We start from the raw sequence: 18,524 nt of genomic DNA on the forward strand, positions 1-18,524 counted from the left end.
ACATGTAAAACAATAAAGGCGGTGTTATAAAAAAGATACAATAGTCAAGAGGCTTTCCACAAGATCAACATAACACTTAATAGTAGTTAGTAAGTTATTCATTTACTGGGTGCACAGTATACATTTCTGGTTCTGTTTTTATTGTGTTAAAAGTTTAAAAATCGGGCTTATTGTTCATTGTAGTTCTTTAAACACTCGACGATGATTTACACAAGTTACATGAAAAAAACTTGCGACTAAATGGAATTAAATGAAAATGGAAGAAGCTTGGAGAAATAAATTTACAAGCTATTAATCTCCCATGCGCAGTGAGTTTATCTCTATTTTTATTGAGTGGCTGACCTCTGACCGCTTAGTATAGTAAATAAACATATCGTTTATTTTTTCTGAGACAGGTTGCGAATGACATCCATTTTGGAACGGTTCTATTGGTGAAAAAAATGTTAGTTGACAAACTTCGGAAAAAATATGTAATTATTATGATGAACGAATAAAAGTGGTAGGTTACACCACAAAAGAGAACAACAAAACTTCGGAAAACTATTTTGGCTATAGTTTGATGACGCTTTGAATATCTCAACCAATACAAATATGATCCTCCTTCTCCGAAGAATATTGTAGTCCCCGGTTTGATCCATATTGCTTAAATATACTTTTTATAAGGAGGACGAACATGGATTAATTACCTAAAATATTTCATATAATTATTCTGTATAATGTTATTGTTAACGTTAAAGATATATTGTCCCCCTAAAAAAAATATTTTTTTCTTATGGAAGTGAACAACTTCATTAAAACTGCAAAATGGCCTATTCAAAGTCCGATTTTAAAAATCTTTATTTTTCATGATTTTGGGGGACAATACATCTTTAACGTTACAAAAAAAATAGTTTGTACTTGATTTGAATACCCTGCGGCATTTCATATTTCTCAACAGTTGCTCTAAATTCTATCTCATAGTCAAGCTAAATTATCTCTATGATAGTTTAGTCGACCTTGTCGGTCATTAAAATTGTCATTAGTGTTATGATTGGAACAACAATGTCCTGAATGATATCTGTAATGATTGTTTATTCAGATCACCATACTTAGAAATGGCTATATTTTCTAACATATGAAGTAAAAGCCGACTCAATGGAAAATAAGATGATATATAAATATATAAACTGTGCGCCACATAGACATAATGTTTATACGCTCAATGATCATAGTTTGACATTTATATATCACTTGCACTGATGAAGGGCTAGTGTTGCTCGAAAGCTCTGCTAACTTTTCTGGCTATCCTTGATGGTCTTTTGTTTTTATTCTTTTACTATAGTCTGTACTTCAATCGAAAATTTCACAAAAGTTAAACATGCATAATATTTAAAATCAATCTTGCTAGGGTGATATAATTTTGTAGAATTATTTTAAAATATTCATGAGACATTTAAGCTGTATATAGGCTACATTTCTCAAAAACTCGAATGTTTTACCAATAATAGATATATATATATTGCAACATAGGACTGAATCAGTAATTGTCGGTACATCTATGTAGTATAACTCCATTACAATAGTTTATGCAAAATCCATATTTTGTTTTTGTTTTTTTTGTAATAAATGAATACAGTAGCATTATTACGTACATTGACTTGTGCGTGTACAACATTTTAATGATTAAGTACGTCATATGCTATGGATTTGTTAAACTGATCATGGTATTCCGAAACAAAAGAAATAATTTTGAATGAACTAATGAATACAAATCAGGAACCTGTCGTTTTATACCAGGCCTTACATAACCACACATAAATGACGGATATTACCGTGTGTAGCTGCTGCAGCTATTAGGCCTAGATTGAATAGAAGAGGAAATGGTTTCATTTCCTTCTTAAAAACCGCCCAAATGTCAACTAAGCAACATGTTTTCCTTGTTGACGCCTAAATGTTTATTTAAATAATAATAATAATAATAATAGTAATACAAGATGTATTATTGATTTGTATATAAATAACATAATGTTAGTGGCTAACAATATCGAGTCATATGGCCGAGCGGTTAAGGCAGGGGCGCCGTTTACCGTACCTAAAGAGCCAACAACAACATCGGCAAGGGTTCGAGGCCGACTCGCTCCTAGTTCTGGTGGTGGAACAAGTCTTCTCGGATAAGGACTATAAACCGTAGGTCCAGTGTACACAGTTATAACCTGTGTGTACTTTAAAGAACCCAGTTCATTATTCGAAAAAGAGTAGGGGGTTACCCCGGTGAACTGGTTCACACAATAGCCCCTGTATCAGGGGGATTACCACCTATCTGATAGGACAGTGATTAATTCACTATTGGTAATCCTTGGCCACATTGCCTAAAGACATAAAATAAAATAAAATAAATAAAAATATATTTTCCCATATTGACATGTTTTTAACTTGCCCACTTTAGAATGTGTAAGGTAGATAGACTATGAGATCATGATATCTACCTGTTGATCTTCAACGTTAGCTCATGATATCTGAAGTTGAATGTAGACTCTGATAACCTCTTTGCCACGAACATTGTAGAATTATTAAATTACGTAAAATGTTTGTTCAGAAGCCAAAATATATACCATAATATAGAGTTGGTGAATGGACATATTTTGTTATGATGTTCTGTATTTTTAACTTTTTATTTTTTTTTTAACTTAGGGTGAAACGAAGAATCACCGGACATATCTTTTATTGTACATTTATTTAAATGGGCATTGCAGTGACTGAATAATTACAGTATGCTATCCACAGACAGTTATGACAATATGACGTTGCTTTCCGAAGTAATTGAACAAACAAACGCATCGGTCGTCACATCGGATTCCACAAACAGCGTTACCAATAATGTGTTGCTTTCAATCACTCCGACGGAGGACGTTGGTGTACCCATATCAACTGTAGAAAAAGTTATCGAAGTAACAGTATTAACAATAATTTGCGTTACCGCATTGTCTGGTAACGCGTTGCTCTGGGCAGTCATATTGAACACGCGATCGTTACGCTCGACAACGAGCGCCCTCTTGTTATGTCTTAGTTCAGCAGATATTATGGTTTCTGTTATTAATATGCCTTTCACAATTTACTCAATTATAAATGGCGGCTGGGATCTTGGTACTGTGTTGTGTAAAGGACTTGGTTTTACCAATATGCTGACATTTGTTGCATCTGTGATGTCGTTAGCTGCAATTAGTGTTAATCGTTACGCTATTATCGTCAGTCCACAGAAGTACACAAAAATGGCGAGCAAAAGATATACAGGTTATCTTATTTTAGGTAGGTAACATTCATTATAAAATAGAACCCCCCCCCCCCCTTGGGACACCCTATTACAGACGCCTCTTCAATTTTTGTTTTGAAACAAAAAATTGATTTCCGAATGTACTCATAGAAGGAGGGAACATGGTTATCAACAAACATTGCACTTGCACTACAGCTCCTTGAGCGTCTTAAAGTGCGTTATTATAACAGACCTGTAATGACTTCATAGTTTTTACATTAAAATCGCACCATAAGGCCGCACAATACATACTAATACAGTATGACTTAAACAAAGTAATCTTAACATCTGTTGAGCATTTACTAAATTGAAATCGTTAAAATAGTTATGAGCGTATAGTAATCATATTAGTGTATGAATTGCAATATTTGATTGTATAAACACACTTTTAAAACAACCTCTTTATTTGCCTTGCAGGTGTCTGGGTGCTCTCTGCGATGCTAGCTGCGTTACCGTTTTTAGGTTGGAGTACTTACGAGTTTATTGATAACCAATCTTTCTGCTTTTGCAATTGGACAGAAGACCAATCGTATGCATTCTTTATGATTGGTGTGTGTTTCGGAGGACCGTGTTCGATAATGCTATATTGTTATTGGAATATCTTAAATGAAGTCAAACGCAGCAGGCGGCGAGTTTGCTCACCTCTTGGAATAATAGATACCAACGTTGATCGTCAGGTCTCTCTTCGGAGGTTTCGACGATTGTTTAGTGCGAAACGTCGTGATAGCCAACTTTCAAATTTATCTGAAATTAGGGGAAATAGTGTGTATTCTATTGCTGATACAGTTCCAATGAGAAAACTTTCCGAGGGTAGTGATGAAAATAAACAATGCTCGAAAGAAAAAATAAATACCGGAAACAATATTATTATTACAAATTGTACGGATAGTGACGTTGATTTTTCTGTACGCCGAAAATCAGAACCTTCAGCTAACAAGCTAAAAGTTACATATGATTTACGTGAAACTAATAGTGATTGTGACCCGTCTCTTTTACCAAAGAGAAGTAGTTCTGATAAGGGAATTCGTACGTCGCCGTGGAAACATCGTCAAAGCTCCACCGTTTCTATAGGAATGAAGAAAAGTAGCATACGTAAGCGCAGAGAAGGGGAAACAAAATTAGCTGTTACGTTTTTAATTGTAGTGTGTATGTTTATCGTCTGCTGGCTACCATTTTGTATCACAATGATTTGGGCGGTTCTTGACGGTGCTCGTGGCCAAGGGAATGGCCCTCCAAGAATTCTGGACGTCGCGACGCTTATACTTGGTTATTTTAACAGTTGCTGCAATCCTATCATTTATGGAATTAGAAATAAGAAATTTCGTGATGCGTATAAGTCCGTTTTTCAGTTTAAGAAGAAAGCGTTTAAAAGAGAATTGAATTTCAAACTGAAAAATGGACGAAATACACAAATCTATACACATACACAGTGATATCCTTTCCTAACTGAGTAATTCGGCTTTCTAATTACTGTGTGTCTATGATAAATATTTATAAACATATTATACGTTTCATTATTGTAAAATAATGCGTAATAGAAGCGAGTACCGTAATTAAAATTGTTAACTATATAGTTCTAGAACGTGAGCGATCGATCAACTTCATCGTTTGTTATACAATATCATCCTCCTTTTTGCCAGAATCTTTTTTCTATGGTATATTCGTATCAATATTATATTAATCATTAAATCGTCTCCGAATTTTTCGTCTATCAAGTTAAGGCAGAAATTATAGCATACATTATTGGAAATTGTAGGGGCGCTATGATACCTATTGTCAACAGGTTTTTTTCCAAGCCAGATGTTTGGCCGAGTGGTATAGTGTTAGTTCACCTGCAATCATTTATTTCACCCGCAGAGAACAAAAGCCGTAAACTTAGCCTTAGCCTTCTATGGTAATAAACCGTTTTTCCAGTACGTTTTTGATTCATACAGCGATTTTGTGTAGTGAATATTTTATCCGTTGCCGGTATTTTACAAATAAATCTGTATTTTATTAAAAACGCTCAGTTTATAGAAACTAATTTCGTCAAACTGAATACTCGTTCGAACATTCGGTTTCCGAGTTGTCCGGAGATACAACACTGTATTTTTCGGTGCGTACACTACGTAAAATCTTACACAATAAACATGACCCTGGGCTTCCAACAATTTAACCTTTACGGAAATTATTTTACACGTCAACCATTGCATTTTGTTCAAGATATTTTTACAGCATTATTTGACATTTGTAAGTAGTAAATTATCAGATTTTTAAATATTATTTTTGTATAGCAATCCAAGTTATTATTATGTGCCGTAGCCACACCCAATTAAAGCTAGGTGTATGTAATTGAAAGCCCTGGTAACGCAATATTGAATATTTATTTTAAATAATTTCATGAAAGACCAACACTTAACTCTTTGCGACATACAATTGAAAAATAAGCATACAATATGATATAAAAATATACAGTGATCCTACTAGCATGAAGAATTTAACAAATGTATTGTATTGAATAATGCAGATTAACGAATTGGTCATTTTGTACTTTTAATAAAGATAATAATGTAGAAATGCAGTAAGTAGTACACGTTATGATGACGTAATTATGCGAGAGTCGGACACCTTGCATCTGCGTATAAAATGTATTCAAATTACGTCATTCAAAAGTCAAATGCAGTGATGCTAACGGTATGTTTACTTTGAACGTCGTTCGTCAAAACTGAATTTTCATTACTATTGCCTACTTCAGAGCAATTTTGTGTTCGACGTTACTACAATGTTTATAGTACATTATTTATCAAGTTAAATAAGCTTTCCACATGCAGTGTGTTGTCGTGGTATACTTTCGGAGAAAAGTGAGAGTGTTAGGCAGTGTGATTATCATTGATAAGGTAGGCCTACAGTGTTGTGTTCGAAAATCATAGTCGTGCATTGTATTTGCACGAACACTTTACTAATAATATTCCAATTCTAATGACACGAGGAATGATTGTAAATAATTGATAGATTATTTTGTAATTCTGATAACACTTGTTTTAATATAGATTATTTTATTGCCATTAACATAACCGATAAGCATCTGTTTATTATGAGCCAAATATAATACCAGACCTAGGCCTATTTTAACGATAAATAGGCTAATAATGTATAAATAAAGGTACACGGTATACTTATTTATATACTTTATTTTGTACAATAAATTGGTATTGTACGGACTACTGTAAGCGTAGTAATTGTTCATGTACAAGTTTGTGTTGTTGTTCGCCGGCTGTTTGTTTTTTTCAAAAGTATTCCAGCTTCAATTTGTGTGCTATTTTAGTTTAGATATTGTTCGGTGTTCTACTAATCATTGGTATTATACCCATTAAGAACATGAAGTATACGTTGTTTTTCTTTTCATTTTGAAATAACATTATTTAAAAATATATTTTTGGCAAGTAAAAATGAATGGATTGATTATAGCTGTAGTTGTAGTTTCCTTTTCCGTATTACATTGATTATATATTTACATTGTCGGTAAGACAATTCGTTTGTGACGACGCGCGTAATTGTGTCGAAAAGTCATTCTGCAATGGCGTCATTTGATTGGACGGCTTCATAAATGGATATGATAGTTCTATAGTTTTTTTTTGTTTTATGTAAGAAAAATGCATATTTTCCAAGTGTAATAATGGGCTTTAACTGCGTAGTCGCTTTCCACGAGCATCGTATTAACCACAGCTAATGTTATTACTGATGACCGTTGTTTGTTGGTTCAATACAATCGACACAGGTAAAGACACTCCTTGACCATTGTTATGGTGGTAGAACAAGTCTTCTCGGATAAGGACGAACAAGCGCCATTTAGGCAGCACTCGACACGAAGGGACCTTTAGAGGAGAAGAAAGTTGTTGGATGTGCAAGTCGCAGTTATTCATTACCTACTTACAAAATTACAAAATATCCAGTTCGGCGCTTCACCACCCGCCAACAAGCAAGCTCATGTAACAAAAATAAAATCCCAAACATTATGAAACATAGGGGAAACTATAGATCGATAATTATTGGAATGTATGATCAATAGATATTTTTTGCCCGCACCTGGCCTTTAAGTAGATAATAGAGAGGTTTCGCAATCTTACGAATACGATAACGAAAACGGATACGTCACGCACACGTATTCGTTTTTGTAAGCCAGTAAAAATCTGTTTCTTATGGCAACGAAATATTAAGGGCGCCGTCCAAAATATGACTGCGGTAAATTTGAGCGAAGCGCATGTACGTGTTGGCTGCCTAGGCCTAGCGTAACATCAAAGCGAGTGAGGACTTTAAAAACTGATATTTATCAAAATTGGCCTGGCATTTTAGTAAATTAATTTAGTAAATTACTTTCATGTCAATAAATATATAATTATATTATAATCCGAATATGACTGGTGATATTCGTCAACACGAATACGCTTTACGAATATCGCGATGGCAGTACATTTTTTGGAGAGATATGTACTAATTAAGAAAAAAAAGGCATTTAAATTAGCTTTAGATCCTTTGTAAGATTTTAAATAATTACATATCTAACAGACGTGGAATCGTTGAATAAAAAAACTAACTTAGCCTAGATGATGTTTCGTCATTTGTTGACTTAATTAACATTACAGTAGGTGTGTTCATCCAACCAAATAATATAATATTTAATATACTATTAAAAAAAAAATATTACGGTTTCAATCAATGTGAATCAACGAATGTTGGCCTATGCCAACCTTTTATTCAATATGATTCAAATGACAGGAATCCATTTATATGTTATATAAAACAAATAATGAATGTTTTATATTTGTGTAATGGTACAAACAATGACATTTGGTGAATGATGAAAGGTTATATCTTCGCCTCGTTGAAATATAACGTTCCATCGTTCTCAACGTTCACCTCATGACATTTGTACTATTACACTCATAAACATTCATTAGGCCAATCTGTATATCAAAAATTGCTTTGTTTATATTATTGATATTTATTACTACTAGAGTGTGAGCTCGCTTCGCTCGCTCTCCCTCTAGGAAGTGTAGACGATGGTTCTCGGGGAGGTGTTGGGCGTTTATTCAAATAAATACCATCCTAACAATTAATACATTATTAATGTAGCCCACAGTTATTCCTGCCATCTTACTAAATAAAACTCGGCTCTCGGGATCTCACTCGATTTTAAACAAAATGTCTTATCATCAGATCTGTAATCTATGTAATTTTATAATACTATTCCCCACAATATACTCCGATGCTTTATGGCATATATTTAATTTGATCTTTATTAATTTGCAGTATCATTTTTATTTTTTAACTACTGTACCTTCACACGCGCTGTCCGATCCGAAAATAAACAAAAAACTAAAATGGCTATAGCCACTAACAGCCAACTTAGTTGAAATCAGGTAGTTGCAAGGTGAACCCGTGAACTCATCTTGAACCCGGAAATTACTTCGACCGCGTAAAATTGAAATTGAATTGAAAATCTACCGATGAAATCGTCGTTTTAAAACCCATTATAAGTCCTAAGATAGAAATATGAAACAATATCGTAATAGTGAAAACTAATGTTATCAAATTTACATTTCGCGGTACATCTGAGATAGATCAGGTAGGTATCCAAGGCAAAGATTAGTTCCGAAGTTTTTCCATGTGCTCGCCTATGTTAGAATTTATATATAGATTACCAGCATCATCAGACTATTTTTTAACTACGAATGTTGAACAATCGATTTTAATGTATGTTTTACCATCCTCTTTAAAGCAGTATTCATTGCTGTCTAGTGCTTCGTAGATGGCCTTTTCTAGTTCTGGTGATGCACGCTCAGAAAAGCGATCAACATGCGTTATGAAATCTAATAATAATTTTCCAGTATCTGAGTTTCCGTCTACACATTCTGAAATGTCTAGCTTTGAGTTTATAACATCCGTCATATAGTTTAAACCAAGACCGTCTATTATCTCTTCTATGTCTCGTCCAGTTGGAAAGTACCGCCATTTGTTACCAAACATCTTCTTTCCAAAGGTGTTCAAAATCTGAGTCATACCATGTGACACTGTATAAAAAATATAGCATTATAAAGACTGCTACATCCTAACTGTAGAGTGATACCGATCGACGATAAATAGATAGACATACATTGTTTCATATATTAAAAAAGTAATCATTAAGTAAGATAACCATTTATGCTGTTGTTATAGGAAATAATATTTTTGAAAATCTAATCTAATAAATACTATATATCGTTGTACCTTCGCGGTATTATTGCTCTTTCTAATTGAACGTCTAAAAATATTATTTTCATAAAAAGGCAACATAAATTATTAATCCTAATAGTCATTGGATGAAAACTTGTCTAATTTCTTCTATTGTATGTAATAAAACTTCATATCTATCTAGTTATCGTCGATTGTTATCGTTCTAGTATAAATGGTCCTTAAAACAATTTACAGTTTTCTCCACTATATTCCCTCTATGCTGCCGGCCTTTGATGACTCAATGAAATGACGTTTACTATCGTGATGTAAACATTGTATTGTTCTTATTGATTATGACGTCATTTGATTGAAAAATATTATTAAAATGAATTTTAGAATTTAACTTTTCGAAATGGTTTTTTTTATCAAGTTATCGTCGATCATTATCGTCCTAGTGTGTCGCAGACTTAATCATAATAATTTAAATTATAGCAACCATTGAATGAGCTAAATTCTTATCAAAAAACGAAAGAGGGCGTGCTATTTATTTTCTCGACCCATATTGAATCATTTATACCGATAACTTTAAGAATATTTTTGTGACGTCACCAATTTTTTATTTTCTTGGGATTCAACATTTTTACTAATCAATATTTAAAAAAAATCAATAATGAAATACATATTAAATGCTTTCGTTCGACATAGGCTACATTCATGTAAAGAAAATCACAAACAAAAAACGTACCTGCACAATGAATTATGAGTAATATACCGCCCTCTAAAAGACTGTTAAACGCATCTTTAATTACTTGTTTCGGATCGTCCATATAACCCAAAACGTGGATGCAATGAATAAAATGGAACTTTCTAGTGGAATTCCGTGTCTACTAATACAAAACAAAACACGAATATAAACAAGTTTAAGTAAAACTATAGACAAATACCGTTAGCTAATGATTATATTAAATAATTCACCAGTAATTTCTACTATTGAATCACCTAGTGATTTACCCACCTTATAATACGATTCAATCGTTTTCGGAACGTACTCAAGCGTGACGTTACTGTATTCGACTGATGATGCAATTGAAGATTTGAACTTTTCGATTTCTACTACATTGGGTTCCACTACAAGTTCGTTTATTTTATGATTGATATTGCCAATGACATCAAACAAATGCATGTCCATTTGTCCTTTCAAAATACAGAATAGTGAAATGATTGTAATTAGATTTTTCAATTTCGTTTTGTTGTTGTTGTTGTACAATAGAAATACATACATATTACATAAACAATGATTTTGCTCACAACACAAGACAAAGTACAAGAAGTATAATGGTGGTGTGATTACTCTAATACGGTTGCAAACTGCATTGTTTATGTATACTACTTTATGAAACAAAATAATATACGGTACATTTGGTATACAAAAGTCAAATGATTACATTTTTACTGAAATTTAAAAACAATTTGACAAAAGCTCAATCAAATATTATAATAGAGCTAGTTGTCGAATTATATTGATGGTGGAAATTGCTTCGATCGGTTCTTTTCTCTCATCTAAAATGTACCAAATTTACCCTTGTTTAATAATGGCAGTTCTTTTCAATGAATTTCAATTTTTATAAAACATTTTTTTAAAATAAATGTTTATGTTCTATGTAATATTATTATTAATTTAAGACAAACGTGCCTAAAGTCTTCTGACTTACGTGACTACGTCACAGACTGAATGAGCGTTAACTCTTCCCTGATATAGATTAATAATACTTACCAAATCCACTGCCTATCCCCATCATTTCGACTATATCTTGTTCAATCTTGAGCAGGAAAGTTGACTTTATCAATTTTGAGAAGTCTTGTAGTATCCACGTTTTCATTTTGTTTTCTTGATCGGAAGCTTCTCGAAACATTTTAAACGCCTCGGCATATGGAACGCCTCCTCTGCCTTCAGTTCACATTTATCATGCAGTACACACCAATCGTCATGCAGTACACACTAATCGTCATGCAGTACACACCAAACATCATGCAGTACACACCAATCGTCATGCAGTACACACCAAACATCATGCAGTACACACCAATCGTCATGCAGTACACACCAAACATCATGCAGTACACACCAATCGTCATGCAGTACACACCAATCGCCATGCAGTACACACCAATGGTCATGCAGTACACACCAAACATCATGCAGTACACACCAATCGTCATGCAGTCAAATATTGCGTAATTTATACCGCCACCTATCGACAAAATCGAATATCACGTGACGTTTATTAGACGGCTGTAAAACTAAGACTATTTATTATTTCTTTTATGGAATTCAATGATTACAATGGCCTCCTAGCCGCGCCTACGTCCTATAGATTCCAAGATTTCTGTAATAGTTTTGCCAGCCATTTTAGTCATAAAGCACGTGCGATGTAGTAGTAGACATCGTGAGTTGCTGTAGTATACAGTTTGAATAGCCTTAGTTTTACAGTCTTCTAATAAACGTCACGTGATATTGGATTTTGTCGATAGGTGGCGGTATAAATTACGCAATATTTGACTGCATGACGATTGGTGTGTACTGCATGACGATTGGTGTGTACTGCATGATGTTTGGTGTGTACTGCATGATGTTTGGTGTGTACTGCATGACCATTGGTGTGTACTGCATGACGATTGGTGTGTACTGCATGACGTTTGGTGTGTACTGCATGATGTTTGGTGTGTACTGCATGACGATTGGTGTGTACTGCATGACGATTGGTGTGTACTGCATGACCATTGGTGTGTACTGCATGACCATTGGTGTGTACTGCATGACCATTGGTGTGTACTGCATGATAAATGTGAACTGAAGGCAGAGGAGGCGTTCCATATCGGCATACCGTTTATCATTCTGCACCAGCTTTCCTAAAGACATGATTGCTTTTTTCCAGTCAGAAAAAAACCCAACTAAATCTGACACAATGCGTGACGAAGTTATGCTGCAGATTAGAAATTAAACATGAATAAAAAAAACACGATTTGTAGGCCTATACCTATTACGTAATTGAAAGTAAAATACAGTATTTTGAATGAGAGTTATTGTACAGTAGTTTTACCAAATCCAGAGTAGACCTACAGAATATCAACATAATTTTAATAATTAATAAAATTACCTTGTAACTCCAAAGTAGTCTTACCAATAATAGTTACACATAAGCCAAATAACATCCACTAGTGCAAGTGGGAGATATACTGTACCAGCAGAAGAGCAAGACAGGAACTGCCAAATCAAGATTCAGCTGCTATTTAAAATGGAGGAGCTAACCATCACATAGTTATACTTTTCCAATCAGAATACACGGAAATCCATTCGTGAATTTTAATTTAAAATTGAAATTATCTGCCTGCCGCCAGATAATTCATTAGCGGCCGCCAGAAAATTCATTGGCGGCCGCCAGAAAAAAATTATTTGGCGGCCGCCAGATAAATTATTTGGTAGCGCGCTCTCACTTATTGGCTAGTGTGTATCGTTGTGGAGCAAAGTGTCCAGGTTTGACAAGTGGCGGTATTGACGTGATCTGCAAATACAATAAAGACAAACCAAATGTGTTTGGCTCTCACGGGAGTCAGGAGGTGGGGGTCAGTCATTGGAAACAGTTGTTTTTATTTGGTAAATTTGAACCTCGGAAGCAGATAATCCAAAAGAACATTAAATATCCCGTTATATGTGTAGCCAAAACTATATTGAACTTGGAGAAACAAACGGTTATAACGGTGTGACAAGACAACATTATTTCATTGTTTTTCTATTGATTACAGAGAGATAATGACCATCATTTTCTAAATCTAAGTCCGAGTCAAATAAATAAAATGAAAACCTCAAATAAAAAGGGTGTATGGGGTAATTGGTGAAAATAATACGTATGACAAGCCTAAGTATCATCCGTACGTTATTTACAATAAAGCATCATACCATCACTGTAATATTATCTCTATGATTATACACAGTGTACCGGCACCCGCAATTCCATGTGTATACCTATCTTTCTACGTTGTTGTACCGTTATCACAGATGAAATGAGATCAGATGTAAGAATGTGGGGTTTGCCGTTGTAAAACAATACATGGCAGACACCTTAAATGAAATGGGTACAGACTATAATAAACAGACCGTTTGTAAGAATTCCTAGCATATTTATAATTTCAAACACCAGTTAAAAGATGTTAACAATTTCAAAATGTACTCAACTTAAAGATGACAAACGGAAAATGTCTAGTCTCACTTTTTGAGAGATATTATATTTACCGCTTCTCTCCACGCCACAGTGTTACTCTTAATCGCTATGCCCCTACGCACAATGGGCCAGCATTAATTCAAAGTGTACCAAATCTCCAAAATGGTAAATGTGGCAATCCAAACTTTTTAATATTGTATTAGGAAGAAAACATCTTAAATTATATAAATCCACTAACAATTTTATGTTTGGTAAATTTTAATAGTGTCTTGTGGATTTATATAATTTATAAGATGCACGGCTCATTATGTCGGTCGTTTGGTTGGTCGGTCGGTTGGTCGGCAAGCACTAACTTGAGCCCGCGACTGCAGCCATGTATATGGCCTTGTTTTACTATAATTTAGAATGAACCCGATGGAGCTTGCCTTCATCAAACTTTTAGATGACAATTTTTTTTCAATTTTCACAACTTTTTACGAAAACGAATAAATGATGGGGTGGTGGCTATGGAACGCCTCCTCTGCCTTCAGTTCACAGTTATCATGCAGTACACACCAATCGTCATGCAGTACACATCAATCGTCATGCAGTACACACCAATGGTCATGCAGTACACACCAATCGTCATGCAGTACACACCAAACATCATGTAGTACACACCAATCGTCATGCAGTACACACCAAACATCATGCAGTACACACCAATCGTCATGCAGTACACACCAATCGTCATGCAGTACACACCAATCGTCATGCAGTACACACCAATGGTCATGCAGTACACACCAATCGTCATGCAGTACACACCAATCGTCATGCAGTACACATCAATCGTTATGCAGTCAAATATTGCGTAATTTATACCGCCACCTATCGACAAAATCGAATATCACGTGACGTTTATTAGACGGCTGTAAAACTAAGGCCATCGACTCTAAGATTTATTTTATGCTTGACATACTGTACTTATTTTAACCTCTATACATCTCTGTGAATGCTCTGTTTTTTATATATACAATAATTTATTATGCGAGACACAGACGCGACTAGGAGGCCATTGCAATTATTGAATTCCATAAAAGAAGAAGAGAAAAAGAAATAAATAGTCTTAGTTTTACAGCCGTCTAATAAACGTCACATGATATTCGATTTTGTCGATAGGTGGCGGTATAAATTATGCAATATTTGACTGCATGACGATTGGTGTGTACTGCATGACCATTGGTGTGTACTGCATGACCATTGGTGTGTACTGCATGAAGATTGGTGTGTACTGCATGACGATTGGTGTGTACTGCATGATGTTTGGTGTGTACTGCATGATGTTTGGTGTGTACTGCATGACGATTGGTGTGTACTGCATGACGATTGGTGTGTACTGCATGACCATTGGTGTGTACTGCATGACGATTGGTGTGTACTGCATGACGATTGGTGTGTACTGAATGATAAATGTGAACTGAAGGCAGAGGAGGCGTTCCATAGGTGGCATGAGCATGGATCAAGAGATCAGAGGGCTCGTATCGAGAAGACCTATAGAAATGGACGATTCTCAAATAAAAGACGAAAACAAAATAGTATGTAGGCCTGACTTGATCAATTTTATAGGGAGTGACATTAAAACATGCCCTAGACAACACATATAATTATTTAGTAATTGTTTTTCAATGGAAATATTAGGTGATTGATTACGAATTGAATAAGGACAAAAAAAGGGAATTATTATAATGCAATATTTGAGGGTATTTGTAATTCTAAAATGATAACGGTACTGATGTAAAATTATAAAGTTATTAATTATAATAAAAATGTTATTAATTAATGTAACTGTTATACATGCGCAGAAAGACTATTGAACCGTATAAAGGCTGCTAGACACAGGACGAAAAAGATCGACCTTCAACAATTACATTTTCTTTACACAAAATAAACTTAAAAGAGTTTTTTTACAACTTGTATAGGATAACTAAACCATCTATGCCGATTTTTATGGAACGCCTCCTCTGCCTTCAGTTCACATTTATCATGCAGTACACACCAATGGTCATGCAGTACACACCAATGGTCATGCAGTACACACCAATGGTCATGCAGTACACACCAATCGTCATGCAGTACACACCAATCGTCATGCAGTACACACCAAACATCATGCAGTACACACCAAACGTCATGCAGTACACACCAATCGTCATGCAGTACACACCAATGGTCATGCAGTACACACCAAACATCATGCAGTACACACCAAACATCATGCAGTACACACCAATCGTCATGCAGTACACACCAATCGTCATGCAGTCAAATATTGCGTAATTTATACCGCCACCTATCGACAAAATCCAATATCACGTGACGTTTATTAGAAGACTGTAAAACTAAGGCTATTCAAACTGTATACTACAGCAACTCACGATGTCTACTACTACATCGCACGTGCTTTATGACTAAAATGGCTGGCAAAACTATTACAGAAATCTTGGAATCTATAGGACGTAGGCGCGGCTAGGAGGCCATTGTAATCATTGAATTCCATAAAAGAAATAATAAATAGTCTTAGTTTTACAGCCGTCTAATAAACGTCACGTGATATTCGATTTTGTCGATAGGTGGCGGTATAAATTACGCAATATTTGACTGCATGACGATTGGTGTGTACTGCATGATGTTTGGTGTGTACTGCATGACCATTGGTGTGTACTGCATGGCGATTGGTGTGTACTGCATGACGATTGGTGTGTACTGCATGATGTTTGGTGTGTACTGCATGACGATTGGTGTGTACTGCATGATGTTTGGTGTGTACTGCATGACGATTGGTGTGTACTGCATGATGTTTGGTGTGTACTGCATGACGATTAGTGTGTACTGCATGACGATTGGTGTGTACTGCATGATAAATGTGAACTGAAGGCAGAGGAGGCGTTCCATAGATTTTTAAGGAACGCCTCCTCTGCCTTCAGTTCACAATGGTCATGCAGTACACACCAATCGTCATGCAGTACACACCAATCGTCATGCAGTACACACCAATGGTCATGCAGTACACACCAATCGTCGTTCACATTTATCATGCAGTACACACCAATCGTCATGCAGTACACACCAATCGTCATGCAGTACACACCAATCGTCATGCAGTACACACCAATCGTCATGCAGTACACACCAAACATCATGCAGTACACACCAATCGTCATGCAGTACACACCAAACATCATGCAGTACACACCAATGGTCATGCAGTACACACCAATTGTCATGCAGTACACACCAATCGTCATGCAGTACACACCAATCGTCATGCAGTGAAATATTGCGTAATTTATACCGCCACCTATCGACAAAATCGAATATCACGTGACGTTTATTAGACGGCTGTAAAACTAGGCCATCGACTCTAAGATTTCTTTTATGTTTGACATACTGTACTTATTTTAACCGCTACACATCTCTGTGAATGCTCTGTTTTTTATATATACAATAATTTATTATGCGAGACACAGGCGCGGCTAGGAGGCCATTGCAATTATTGAATTCCATAAAAGAAGTTTAAATAGTCTTAGTTTTACAGCCGTCTAATAAACCTCACGCGATATTCGATTTTGTCGATAGGTGGCGGTATAAATTACGCAATATTTGACTGCATGACGATTGGTGTGTACTGCATGACAATTGGTGTGTACTGCATGATGTTTGGTGTGTACTGCATGACGATTGGTGTGTACTGCATGACGATTGGTGTGTACTGCATGATAAATGTGAACGACGATTGGTGTGTACTGCATGACAATTGGTGTGTACTGCATGACCATTGGTGTGTACTGCATGACGATTGGTGTGTACTGCATGACGATTGGTGTGTACTGCATGACGATTGGTGTGTACTGCATGACGTTTGGTGTGTACTGCATGATGTTTGGTGTGTACTGCATGACGATTGGTGTGTACTGCATGACGATTGGTGTGTACTGCATGACGATTGGTGTGTACTGCATGATAAATGTGAACTGAAGGCAGAGGAGGCGTTCCATAGATTTTGATACAAAATAAAGTTTTAGAAAATTCAATTTAAATGACGTCATGATAATAAAATCGTTGTATTGTCAAAATATGTTATTGCTGTTAGTAATCATGACGTCATTTGATTGAATATGAGTATGAACCATAACTATGTTATTACTGATTACCGTTGTTTGTATTACCTTCGCAAAGGTCGATTGTGGGTGTGTGTTACTTGGTCGAGTGGCCGAGCGGTTAAAGCTTGGTTCCCACTTGTGACGCAACTTAACGAAACCTACGCAACGTAAGCAAATGCCCTTCTAATAATTGTGTTTTGCCCCGCCTGCGTGAAATCAAACCTGTGATTTTTGCAGCACTATTGCGTCGTCGGTTCCCACTTGTTATTACGCAATACAGCACTTTGCGTCGATACGTCGCTGCGTTGCGTTCTAGTGGGAACCACGCTTTAGGCAGGACGCCGCAAACCGTAGCTATACAATACAATTGGCATAGACTCCTCGGCCTATCATGGTGGTAGAACAAGTCTTCTCGGATAAAGACGAACAGGTGACGTTTGGTCAGCACTCGACACGAAGAGACCTTTTAGGGGAAAAGAAAGTTGTGGGGGTAGGAATTATGTGTCGTTAACACCTGTGCGCAATTCAGCCCAGTAGATTGCAAGTCGCAGTTATTTATTTAACCATTTACAAAATTACGAAATATCAAATAGTCTCTCCGAATAATGTTTTCCCTGAATAATGTTTTCCCGAATAATGTTTTTTCTGATAAATAATGCGTAATAATTATTTCAGTAGTAT

General features: G+C 35.6%; 2 protein-coding genes across 3 annotated transcripts in view; one reads left to right on the forward strand and one right to left on the reverse strand.

Moving 5' to 3' along the window:
• Positions 1–18,524, forward strand: part of LOC144858832 (putative tyramine receptor 2) — a 61,812-nt gene that overhangs the window by 5,333 nt on the left and 37,955 nt on the right. Inside the window, exons 2-3 of one of the 2 annotated variants that reach the window (XR_013616666.1) lie at positions 2,671–3,285; positions 3,707–6,165. Coding sequence is in view for 1 of the 2 variants with exons in the window: in XM_078714959.1 (XP_078571085.1) it covers positions 2,751–3,285; positions 3,707–4,722 (1,551 nt within the window). In the remaining variant the exon portion in view is untranslated. Of the gene's footprint in view, positions 1–2,670; positions 3,286–3,706; positions 6,706–18,524 lie in introns of those variants that run through there. The other variant, XM_078714959.1, reaches the window with a different exon arrangement.
• On the reverse strand, positions 8,984–10,334 carry LOC144835556 (histamine N-methyltransferase-like). Its single transcript, XM_078690637.1, has 2 exons — positions 10,227–10,334; positions 8,984–9,339 (listed from the first exon to the last, which is right to left on the reverse strand). Exons 1-2 carry the CDS (start codon positions 10,306–10,308, stop codon positions 8,984–8,986), a joined length of 438 nt encoding a protein of 145 aa, XP_078546763.1. The 5' UTR covers positions 10,309–10,334.

Source organism: Antedon bifida, chromosome 2, assembly GCF_963402885.1.
Source record: "Antedon bifida chromosome 2, ecAntBifi1.1, whole genome shotgun sequence".
In the NCBI taxonomy this organism is placed as follows: Eukaryota; Metazoa; Echinodermata; class Crinoidea; order Comatulida; family Antedonidae; genus Antedon; species Antedon bifida.

What these genes read in the sequence shown, in the direction of transcription:
- LOC144835556 (XM_078690637.1), bottom strand. Translation starts at nt 10,308, where the DNA reads ATGGACGATCCGAAACAAGTAATTAAAGATGCGTTTAACAGTCTTTTA. An exon ending in ACTCATAATTCATTGTGCAG is followed by an intron (nt 9,340 to 10,226) that starts GTACGTTTTTTG and finishes TTTTTTATACAG; the next exon opens with TGTCACATGGTATGACTCAG.